At 44.8% G+C, this 12,000-nt stretch overlaps 2 protein-coding genes and 1 non-coding gene across 3 annotated transcripts; 1 reads left to right on the top strand and 2 right to left on the bottom strand.

The window, feature by feature from the left end:
* Positions 1 to 2,712: 2,712 nt before the first annotated feature.
* Positions 2,713 to 2,784, bottom strand: TRNAK-UUU (transfer RNA lysine (anticodon UUU)). Its single transcript has one exon. It is a non-coding gene; the product is annotated as a tRNA-Lys (tRNA).
* A 95-nt stretch (positions 2,785 to 2,879) lies between these two features.
* LOC125510221 (RHOMBOID-like protein 2) lies at positions 2,880 to 6,005 on the bottom strand. The gene is made up of 5 exons (XM_048675322.2): positions 5,525 to 6,005; positions 4,351 to 4,514; positions 3,725 to 3,891; positions 3,385 to 3,632; positions 2,880 to 3,187 (listed from the first exon to the last, which is right to left on the bottom strand). Exons 1-5 carry the CDS (start codon positions 5,800 to 5,802, stop codon positions 3,076 to 3,078), a joined length of 969 nt encoding a protein of 322 aa, XP_048531279.1. The 5' UTR covers positions 5,803 to 6,005; the 3' UTR covers positions 2,880 to 3,075.
* Positions 6,006 to 8,693: 2,688 nt separating this feature from the next.
* LOC147972336 (protein FAR1-RELATED SEQUENCE 5-like) lies at positions 8,694 to 10,658 on the top strand. Its single transcript, XM_087523037.1, has 2 exons — positions 8,694 to 9,607; positions 9,963 to 10,658. The coding sequence occupies exons 1-2, from the start codon at positions 9,061 to 9,063 to the stop codon at positions 10,616 to 10,618; spliced, it is 1,203 nt and encodes a 400-aa protein (XP_087379163.1). The 5' UTR covers positions 8,694 to 9,060; the 3' UTR covers positions 10,619 to 10,658.
* The last annotated feature ends 1,342 nt before the right edge of the window (positions 10,659 to 12,000 follow it).

Here is a 12,000-nt window from a genome sequence, read left to right on the forward strand (position 1 = left end):
AGGAAATTTCAACTTTGCATGGAGAACAAGAGGGCTGACAGGAAAAACATTGTTATTATTTCTCATTTTCTTAGCGTATATTATCATATAGTTTCTCAGTTTTATATTTGACAATAAAATGAATTTAAAACTTAAGGTATTCCAAATTAATAACTAACTTCTAATTTCTTTACTATCTTGATTTTGTACAATGATTGCACCTAAATTAAAATGATAGATTGCACTAATTAAATTAGTTCCTACTTTTCTGTAAAGGAGTATTGAAGTTGTTTATCAAATAGATGGATGGAATATTTATCCCCATAATACTATTAGTTGGTGTAGCCCCGCACACAAAAAAAGTCATACTAGTTAGTGTAAGAACACATAGTCCAAATTAGTTATTTTCAATGTTCATCTGACCAGGATCAAGTACAGACTAGAATATAGTTGTGGTTACAAATAGTTAAAATATAACAGAAAGATGAATCACTTACACGTGTCGTCATTTTAACAACAAAAGGAGGAATCACAAACATGTGTGGTCATTTTAACTGTTTGCATTGTTCATCTGAATTTAAGTTGTGCATGTTACCATTTGTTGTTTAACTGTATAATTGTGGTGTGGTTTGTAGGTGACGCAACTCAAATGTGGAGGATGTGTTATTGGGCTTCACATGTGTCATTGCATTGTTGAGGGTTTTGGCATCCTTCAATTCATTAAATCTATAGCCGATTTTGCATGTGGTGAACTCATCCCAACCACTTTGCCTGTGTGGAAACGGGACATATTCACCTCACGTATGCCACCCTCCATCACACATATTTACCCGGCATATAAACCATTTATTCAGGGGTTAGACTCCATGGGAGAGAATGTGATGCTATCAACTTATTCTTTGGGCCAAAAGAGATACAAATTTTAAGAAGCCACATCCCAGAACACCAATCCAAGACTACCACAACATTTGAGTTGCTTACAGCCGTTATGTGGCGGTGCCGCACATTGGCATTGGGTTATGAATCTAGTCAAAAAATGTGTCATGTTTACCTTAAATACACTCGGGAGAAGCATTAATGGTGAAAGCTCAGTCCCCAGGGTCGGTCCTGAGATTTTGGAGGCCCGGGGCGAAAGTAAAATTTGAGGCCCCTTAATATAAACATCATAGCAATGATAAATAACGATTCTAAAAAAGAAATAATAAATAATATATGCATCTACAAAATGTTATCAATAATTACTTAAATGCATTCAAAAGCCAATATTTATATAAAATAACTTATACAATTTACCTACAAATTTTCTTGTAAAATTCTTCGATGCAAAGCCACTTACGATTGTGTCGATGTCAATCTCATCCATCAATTTCTTCTCGATACACAATTTGTTCATCAATAATTTCAAGTTGGAAAGCATCCTTTTAGCTGATGCAACAATCACCGATACAGTACGTAAATCTGAATAAATCTTTAAACACCATGAGTTTTTTAAATCCTTTCTTCAAAGAAGTGATCAATTAAATCAAACAAATATTTAACATGAAAATCCTTCCAACTTTTAGAATTCCTTCTTGGCTACTGAAAATTGTAGTATCAAACTATTTCTTCCTCTAGCACGAAGTTTTACTGAAAATTGCAGGAAAATTATAGTATGATATACCTTGGATTGATTAGATCGGCGTCAGTGGCTGGAGGCTCGGCGAGGATGTGATGGCATTTTCTGGTGGCAGGCGCTCAGCGATGTGCGTGCTGCGTCATCGCTGCGTTCAGCGCCGAGAGACCAGTCTGCCCTGCATCTGGAGTTTTGAAACTATGGAAGAGAGAATAGGAAATTAGGGATGAACTGATGTCGCACGGTAACATGAGTGTTGTTTCGGAAGGACTTCTGTAACATGGGTGTTGTTGCGGAAGGACTTTTGCGTCTAGTGGTGAAGGTCCTGGCCGGTTGTGTGTCGGCTGCCCAAGCTCGTATCTGACGGCTGCGCATGCGACGGAAGCTCGTATTTGACGGTTGCGCATGCGAGACGTGGATCTGACGAATTGAGTGGCCGAGCATTATCCTCTACCATTGCAACAAATGTCGTGTTGCAGTAATTTTCTGCAACACGGTTCATGTTGCGGAAAATTTTGCAAAATATAAGTAAGGTTGTAGATTTTTTTGTAACAGAGGCATTGTTAAAAAAATTGCAACGGAGTTCATGTTGCAATTTTTGTTTTTGCAATGAAGGTCATGTTACAGTCTTTTGTACAACAAAGGCCTTGCTGCAGTTAATTATTTTCGTAACAGAGGTCTTGATGCTTTTTTTTTGCAACAGAGATCTTGTTGCAGAAAAGAGAGATTGTGGGAAGTCAGTTTCATCCCGTGAGAAGCGTGACATCCCAGCAAGATGGCAAATATGAAAGGCTCTAAGTCAGAGTCACACCGCACGGTATATGGAAAAAATCAAACAATGGACCCATAGGAGCCCACGCACCTGCACGCTCCGTGTGAACACTTCTCGCGTGGTGTGAAATCACGATGAAGCGATCGAACGCGTGAACACTTCTCGCGTGGCGTGAAATCACGATGAAGCGATCGAACGGTGCAGCATCCGGCGGATGCGCAAGCTATAATCAGCCGGCTGATTAACAACGTTTCCCATAATATAATCTATGGACGTGCTAATCTATGAATCTTCTCCCTGGTTTGCTCAACAAGACGTGGTTAAAAAGCAAGAAGGAAGAAAAAACATACGCCGTCCGTGGGGATCGAACCCACGGCCACGTGGTTAAAAGCCACGCGCTCTACCACTCAGCTAGGACCGCTCTGGATGTTACCATTTCAACGGAGTAGCTTATTATATGTTACTTAGCACGTCAAGCGCCACACGAATCGACTGCTTCACCAACCCAAGAGCAGGGATCAAAACGATACGGCCTCTTACACAAAAACACGCATGAAATCACTGGAGAGTGCTCGAGTTACAAACTTACAGAGCCTGCCAAACAAATTTACAGAGTTCACTAAAGAACAAGTTCCTATCTACAAACATACAAGCATGAAAATGGTCCTCACAACACTACGGGTTTTCGTCGAAAACCGAAAGAAGGAACCGCCTAGGTATCGCACTTCCACCTCGACGTCGGCACACAGTTCAGGTAGTGGCACCAGTGGCAGCCGTCATTCCCGTTCTTGCCCTTGAAGAGCATCACCAACGAAAGCGTGAACCTGCATCACGAGTTCTCGGTATAAGATTCATTTCATATCAGCCGTTAGCTTGACTCTGGATCATATAAGTCGGTCTCGATGATTTTCAGTGTACATGTACAAACAACGATAATCACAGCGGCATCGAATATTCAAAACTAACTGTCGTGCGATTTGTCAGACTATTTTTTTTATGAGATGTGATTTGTCAGACTTACCCGACAAGCAGCAAGACGAGTGCCACAACCCACAGGACATATTGGTATGGTTTGTACTTGGGGGGCTGATTGGTATGGGGCAGCTCGCTGCGTTCCAACCAACCGAATTGTGGCCTTGCCAGCAGAACGAACCCCAAAAGGAACCCGGTCAGGAATCCACCAATGTGAGCAAAGTTATCAGCATGCGGTAGTATCCCGATTGCCACGTTGATCGCGATTATAAACAGAAGGGTTATTATGGCTGCAACCTGAAATAGCATATGAACTTGATAAGCAAAACAATGTTTTAGGCAACTGGATATATAGAGGAAAATGTATGTGTTTTCTATCTATCTCGGACCTTGTTGGAGTAAATAGTCCAGTTCATAAGTAGCTCAGAAAGCATAGATCCAAGCAGCCCAAATAAAGCTCCAGATGCACCAACAGAGATGTAGTTATTTCGTAGGAAGAGTGCAGACATCACGCTGCCACCGAAACCAGACAGTAGGTAGATAGCGCCAATGCGAACTTGCAAGCAGAAGAACTAGTGTCATGTGCAATATATAAACATGCTGATAATCAAAAATATTCTATCTACATTGATATTAGTAGTCCCTCTGATCCATATTAATTGACGCTGGTTTAGTACAATGTTGTACTCCCTCCGTAAACAAATATAAGAGTGTTTAGATCAATAAAATAGTGATCTAAATGCTCTTATATTTCTTTACAGAGAGAGTACTAAACTAGCGGCAATTGATATGGATCAGGGAGTGACATAAATAAAGTAAGATTTAAGCATACTGTCAACACCTCAGCAATTAAACTAGCTCAACTTGCAAAATAGAAACCAGTTCCAGTGTAACTAAAATGCTATAAGTTGCAGCAGACGGACACTCAGACGAGTTTTGTTGACGTGTAGAAACACTAACAGAATATCTCCCAAATGATGCTAGTAACACTGATTCAGCATTGTGAGAAGCTTACCAAACCCAAATTGCTGCTCAAGACGAATCCCAATAAACAGCAGACTTAGCATGTTCACAACCAAATGGATCAGGCCAGCATGGAGCCAGATGCAGCTAATGAGACGCCACCCCTGGTGCTGATGGACAACCTTGTTCCAGTCCAGAGCTCCCATTTTCCCCAAACTGCAAGATAGAGCTTAACCCGTTAACTTTATCATCTTGTATGTATCCTACAGTAGTATCTTAGAGAGATAAATATAACTACACAAATCAAACCAAACAACGAACTTTTCTGGTCAACGGTTGGCAACTGAGCTGCAATCTCATGAGACACATACCACATAGCAAGTTGCAATTAAAATAAGCGGGCATGCCACTACTGTCAACGAGAAAACTACATGGTCTAGAAACAGCTTGGGTTGTTTTATAGCATTAGTTCTACATCACTTAGCAAAAGTCAAAACAGTTTCCATAAATCCATGTACTAGACTACAATAACACAGAATCCTACGCCTGCAGCACAAAGTGGACACCTAATTACCGGCAAAAGGTAGTAGAAAATATCGTCGCTGACTGTCTCAGAAAGCTATTTTTGGCACAAATAACAAAGAAGAGAAAGCTTCAGCTGTCTTCGTTGCGTACTGGTGGAAGCTACTGTTTGGACGAAGTGGAGGGTAAACTAAACAGTGGAGTGCATTGAACAATGGAATCATGTCGAATTGTGCACGTTCAGATCATTTCAAGCCACTGGAGAGAGGGATGGAGATCTGAACTGTCGCCACCACATGACAGAAGAATCCCCTGTCTCCCGAACTTCCAGAAGAGGAAAAGGCATCTGAATTCAGAAGCGAAACTTCAGAGAACATTTCTGATTTCCTCACAGCAAAAGGAGGAGAGTTGAGAGATTTCCTCTGACCAGTAACACTTGCTCCAGAGTTCAGAGCAACAGAATTGACAGCTTCATGATGCGAGCTTAACTTGCCAAGAACCAGCAAAGCAAAATCCATGTTCTGCCAACGAATCAACTAGGAACGCGGATAAAACAACCCAATCTCAAGACGAATCCCCCAAATCCGTCCGCCCAATTTCACCTCGAGCACACCCAGAAAGCAGAACACCGCCCAACCCAGTCCCCGAGCGCAATTGGACCACACAGAAGGGAGAAGGGAGAGAGAGGGGAAGCGGAGACGTACGTGGTGGAGGAGGGCCCGAGGAGCGGGTTCTCGCGGAGCGGCTGGAAGGAGAATCGCCGGAGGAATCCCGCGACGCAGCCGCCGCCGAGCGCGCTGCCGTGCCTGGGGCAGTCGTTGACCCACATCTCGACGACGAAGACGGCGACGCAGGCGACGATGACGGTGGGCACGAGCCAGGGCCACCACTTGCGGTCCCCGGCCGACTCGTACCCTCCGAACCCTCCCCCCGCCGCCGTCGCCGGCGCCGCCCGGCCCTTCCCCTCGCCGCCCCCCTCCATGCTGTCCCGCTGCTGGTCTCACGCGCTCGTAGCTGGCTCCGGTGACGCGATGTGATTTGCAAGCCGAGGACGGAAGGATGGGGAGGGGAGGAAGGAGCTGGAGTCAAGTGGCGCTGGCTGGCTCGCTCTCGCTCTCGCGCGCTCGGGGTAGTAGCTTGGAAGCGAGGGGACGGGGACAGGGAAGGAAATGATGCGCGGGGCCGGGGGAGGCGGACAGACAGAGACGGTGGGTGGGTGGGGCTGCGGCTGCGGGGGGGCCTGTGGCACGCTGGCGCGCGGGCCCCCGTGGGCGAGGGGGGCCACCGCGCGGTGAGGCGTTGCTGTCCGTCCGTCCGTCCCCGGGTGAGTGGTGTTTCGGTTCGCGTGGTGAAGTAGTACTAGTGGTTGTAACCGATCCGCGTGAGGAAGAAGGGAGCGCGGGAGACGTGAGAGGTGAGAGGATCAGGCGGCGGCGCCAAGCGCGTGGACGTGGAGGTGGACGCGGGGTGGAGCTGGGGTGGCGGGCTGCCGTTGGGCCAGGTGCCGCGCGTACGTGTGGGACGCGCCGCGCCGGTGGTCACGTCACCGGGCGCCGACGTGGAGTGCCAGCTTCTCGACGGGTCGCTCCGGTTCCGGTCTTGGTCTGCTACGGCGCAAGTTTCAGGGGCCGGTGCTTGCCGCCGGACCGCGCCGTAAATGAAACTTTTCTGGAGGCTCCTTCCTTCTTGTAGTTGTAGTACTGCTGCTGCTACGTTGCATGCATTCATTTCATGAGCGGGTACTCCCTCCGTTTCTTTTTACTCCGCATATAAGATTTGATAAAAGTCAAACTGCACAAGGTTTAACCAAATTTATATAAAAAAATATGAAACATCTACAATACTAAAACTATATAATATAAACATACGTTTCATGCTGCATCTGATAATGTTGATTTCATATTGTAATTGTTTATATTTTTTAATATAAAGTTAGTCAAACTCTATAAAGCTTGACTTTGACCAAACTTTATAGGACATGTCTAGTGGGCGACCGGCTGCCCACTAGTGCAACCGAGCGGTCGGCTGAAAAAGGAAACCCATGTCCACACGAAACAGAAAAGAAAGGGCCATCAAACCGACCGATCGACCGGCCACCAAACAAACCGATCGAGCGGCCACCAAACAGAAAACGCCCCACGTAGCCAGCTGTCCCCAGCTCGCACCCACGCCCCCGCTCGCCCCCACGCCTCAGCCCCTCCCACGCTATCTTCTTCTTCTTCTCCACGTCAGAAGCAGATCCAACAGAAATCGCCCCCAACCCTTCTTCCTCCTCCTACACAGCCGTTATGGGAGCCCCAAAGTAGAAGGAGCTGCTTCAAAATCTAAAGGGCAGGATGGTCAGAGCCATATCAGGCAGTAAGATCAAGCAGGTAAGCCCCCTCTGCACCTCTTCACTTCCCCCTTTCTTCTACTGCATAGGCATATGTAAACCCCATTCTCCATGGATCCATGGAGAATCTGCTTCAAAAAAGAGGTGAATCTGGCACATCACACCAGCCTACTTGATGTTACTGCTGGATGTGTTAAACATGCCAGAAACTACTTGATGCATGCCAAACAAGTTTCTACCACCTGGATGTGTTAAACAAGCCAACTAAAAACAAGTTCTCTGGCCAATTAAAACATGATTAAAGCCAACTCAACAAAGCATTGTAGCCAAAAACTAAACATGCATTCTACCAACTTGTAGTTATTGTTTGCAAAATGAACAAAAAAATCACTGCCCAATAGATATGTGCAACGAAAAATTCATAAATGTGCAACTGAACATGCATCCCAGCCAACTGAACCTATATTCTGGCAACTCGCCATGCATGCTAGCCAAAACTAAAACATGCATTGTACCCCACGTGCTTTCTGGCCAACTAAAAAACATGTATCCTGGCCAACTAAATATGTATCCTGACCAAGTAAACATGTATATTTGGCAATACATGTTTGTGAGTGAACACTTTGGAAAAACTGTAGTATATGTGCAAATAAAAAACATGTTTTCTGGCCAACTAAACATGCATGTTGGCTAAAAAACTGAGAAAATGTATCCTGGCCAACTGAGACATCTATTCTAGCCAACTGAATGCATTAACTGTCCAACTGAACATGCATGTTGCCCAAAAACTGAAATAAATGCAACCTGGCCAGCTGAGACATCTATTCTAGCCAACTAAAAACATTAAATGTCCAACTGAATATGTATGCTGGCCAAGTGGAAAGATGCATCCTGGCAATTGAGACGTCTATTCTAGCGAAAACCAGAAATCTATAGTGCAACAGGAAAAACACAAGAACTTTTGTCCATGGCTAATGAAGCCACAAACCATATTAACATATTCACACATATAATCTTGTCCCACGCATATATTCTGGTCCCACACCTATTGCAAACCATATTAATATATTCAAATATACCAGAACTAGAAACATAAACGACGATGAAAAATATAACTATAATCTGTCCTCCAATTCTTCTTTCTTCTTTTACCTGGATTTTCCTTCTCAAATGTAGCATCCAATTATGTGCAGAAAAATATGAAAAGAGCTCCTTGTGAAACGAAAACCTACAGATCATTGCAACAAAACAAAAAGGGAAAAAGTCAGAAAACTCTGTAGCAAAAAGAAGTCATGCTTTTGCCAGTTATTTACTGCAAACTGTGCAACTAACATAACAAATCTGTGCAAACAAAAAATTTCATAACTGTTATAATAAAGATTATGCTACGGTCATGTTGCTTTTGGAACTAAGATTATCACAAAATGGTGTGCAACTGCCTATTTACTAAGTTTTTAGGTTGTTTGAAACACTCTTTTTCTGTGGTTACCAACTGATGACATCAATTTCTTCTTTTTTATATGTGCAGGGAGTGTGTGGCAGCATCCAAAAACAAGGAAAAAAATGCTTGATCTCAATGAGTTGCCTCCAGACCTCAATGAGCTTCCTCATGATATGGATTAGCAGCAACCCAGCATACAACAAGGAAATTGGACAGAAAATGGTCGATCTGTTTACTACACGCAGGCAAGTTGTGATGGTAACCCTACGGGCCAAGACAATGTGGCAGGCCAGTCATCAGCCCGTGGTGCCCCTGTAGTGGTGTCTTTGCAGTCAGAGAGCCATACTCTTGATGACACAGGAACCGAGGCAAATGTTCCTGGTCCAACCAGGACTGAGCTAGGAGCTGGGGCTGTTGACGGAGCTGTGCAAGTAGAAGAAGGAGAGGATGAGGATGGTTCTCAACCTATGGAACCCTATGTTGGCATGAGGTTTGACAGCCTTCAAATTGCTAAGGATCACTACAACAGCTACGCACTACTGATGGGTTTCTCTATCAAGATGAACACCTCTAGACGGACACCCCGCACCAATGAATTGATAAAACAACAGTTTTGCTGCAACAAGTTTAAGAAGCCCAGAGCTGATGATGGAGGAGCTGAGGCTCCTCCTGTCCTGGACCCTATTCCAGATCCAAAATCTGTTAACAGTGATGAGGAGATGGAAGAAGAACCTCCAATATTTGCTGAAGAGGAGGCTGGTACTAGTAAGAAGAAGAAGAAGAAGAAGAAGAAGAAGAAGCGCAAACGTGAGACAATAAAGCAGATTGAATGCAAGGCGAAAATGTTGGTGAAGCTCATAGATGGGCGATGGGAGGTGACGCACTTTGTTCGTGACCACAATCATCCGCTCGTGAACAAACCTTCATTGTCCAAATACTTGAGATCCCACCGAGGCATATCACCTGATGAAAAGGAGTTTCTGCGCATCTTGTATAACTGCAACTTGACTATAGGTGTGGTGTTTTTCTATATCCCTTGAAGAATTAAGTTTCCCTCTAGGCAGTCCAGTGTGCAACTGTTATGGTACTACTGTGCAACTGAAATGTCTTAATTGTGCAACTGGTGTCCAACTTCCCATGCTTTTTGTATATCACTTTTGGTGCTTCTTGTGCAACTAGATTGTCTTTACTGTAAAACTACACAATGTCCTGTATGCAAAAACTGCAAAGTGTTTTTAAAAAGGTGCAGCTATGTGTCCATTTCCTGCGATTGTCTTCTGTGCCAACACGTGTCCTATTACTGTGCACCTGGATGTGCGCATTTGTGCAACTAAAAAAAGAATATACTGTTTGTTTTTGTATTATGCAGGACGAATGATGCATGTAATGGCAGAGTTCTATGGATCTGAGATGATGGTGCCGTTCGGACCAAAGGCAATAACAAATCTTTGTACACGTTTCCGTAGAGATGACACAAAGAAGGGTGATCTGATTGAGACAATTGCGCACTTCAAGGATATACAAAAAACCGATCCAGACTTCTTCTATAAGGTGAAATATGATGAAGAGGACAGAGTTGTCAACATATTTTGGGTGGATGGCTTAGCTCGAAAAGCTTATGCGGAGGCGTACCACGATTGCATATCGTTTGACACCACCTACATGACCAACATGTACAATATGATGTTCGCGCCCTTCATAGGAATAAACCGACATGGCCAATCTTTCATGCTGGGTTGCGCGTTTGTGAGGCAGGAGTTGGCATCGAGCTTTGATTGGGTCTTTGGAGCATTTCTAGAGGCTATGGATGGCAAACCTCCTGACAACTTCATCACCGATCAGGATGGTGCAATGAGGCAGTCAATACAGATCATCTTTCCAACCACCGTGCATCGCTGTTGTCGATGGCACATCATGAGAAAGGCTCAGGAAAAGGTTGGTTGGCTGCTGTGCCGGAATCCAGGACTCTCTGATGATTTCAACAAGTGTGTTGACTTCAGCTTCACTATAGACGAGTTTGAGTAGAATTAGGCTGGGTTAATGATGAAGTATGAGGCTATGACACACATGCACTTTGAGAAGTTGTATGAATACAGGTCAACTTGGGTGCCGTGCTACTTCAAACACAACTTCTTCCCCTTCCTCCAGTCTACACAACGTAGTGAGGGGTTCAAATCCGTCCTGAAAAGATATGTGAACCCACACAACTCAATGCTGAACTTCGTCAAGCAATATGAAAAAATCCGGAACCACATCCTTGCCAAGGAAGGCTGCAATGATTACAAGACAGAACACCTTGAGATTGAGTTGTGGTCCAACTTCCCAATAGAGAAGCAAGCTTACAAAACCTATACTAGGGACCTTTACCGCAAGTTTAGAGAAGAGTTTGAGCTGATTGGACGTTATAATGCATTCTAAGTTGGTGCTGATGTATTTGAGCTCAGACCGAACCAGGAATTTGTTGCCAAATATGGTTCTCGAAACTACTTGGTGCAGGCAAGGGTGGAGGAGGGTTTCTATTTGTGTGAGTGCTGTAAAATGGACAAGGACGGCATCCTCTGTTGCCACATCCTCAAGGTGTTCACCCATGTTGGAGTTGATGTCATACCGGAAAGGTACCTGCTAAGACGGTGGACACCTACTGCTATACCTAGTGCGCCAGGGACTGGTTATGAGCAACCGGATAAAATGCCTCCTTAATCAAAGAAGCAGATAAGGGAGAGGAACATGATATACGATTTTCGGAAACTAGCAAAGTTTGCGAGTGGTTCTGATCCAGCACAAGCTATTGTATACAAGCATATGCGTGCAGCACGTACCGAGATCGGCCACCTGAACAAGTCCAAGAAAAAGAAAAAACCGACTGCTGCAACGGGGCCATCAGATGATGGCAACCCTCGAGGACCTCCTCCACCTCCAGGCAGCAATCAGGGGGCTCATCATCCAGATAATTACCTGCCCCAACTCCTGATCTAACTAGGTGTGTAACTTCAGTTGCACACATCATTATGCCCAGTTGCACACACCATGGTAGCCACTTGAACAGAACATACTGCCTAGTTGCACACGCTGTGTTAGTTCAAGCATCAAGATAACACACCTAACTTATTTTTCCAGTTCTGGATATAGGTGATGTCAACCCTGAAGGACCTCCTCCCCCTCCTGGCTATACACGGCATCCTCCGCCACCTCCTCCCCCGCGTGCTCCTCCCAATGGCCCTACAGGCAGCACTCAGGGGGCTCATCGTCCAGGTAATTACCTGCCCCCAACTCCCCATCAAACTAGGTCTGTAACTCCAGTTGCACACATCATGGTGCTCAGTTGCACCGAACAGGCTACCTAGTTGCGCACGATGTGTTAGTTCGAGCATCAAAAGATAAACACAACTGACTTGTTTGTCCTGTTC

This window comes from Triticum urartu, chromosome 5A (assembly GCF_056163025.1).
Source record: "Triticum urartu cultivar PI428250 chromosome 5A, HENAU_Tu73, whole genome shotgun sequence".
NCBI lineage: Eukaryota > Viridiplantae > Streptophyta > Magnoliopsida > Poales > Poaceae > Triticum > Triticum urartu.

Bases quoted from the DNA above. Each gene is read 5' to 3' on its own strand.
- LOC147972336 (XM_087523037.1), top strand. From the start codon at position 9,061: ATGGAACCCTATGTTGGCATGAGGTTTGACAGCCTTCAAATTGCTAAG. The intron at 9,608-9,962 runs GTGTGGTGTTTT...TGTATTATGCAG, and splicing joins TAACTGCAACTTGACTATAG to GACGAATGATGCATGTAATG.
- LOC125510221 (XM_048675322.2), bottom strand. From the start codon at position 5,802: ATGGAGGGGGGCGGCGAGGGGAAGGGCCGGGCGGCGCCGGCGACGGCG. The intron at 4,515-5,524 runs GTACGTCTCCGC...TCTATCTTGCAG, and splicing joins CTCGGGCCCTCCTCCACCAC to TTTGGGGAAAATGGGAGCTC. The intron at 3,188-3,384 runs GTAAGTCTGACA...CTCGTGATGCAG, and splicing joins CTCGTCTTGCTGCTTGTCGG to GTTCACGCTTTCGTTGGTGA.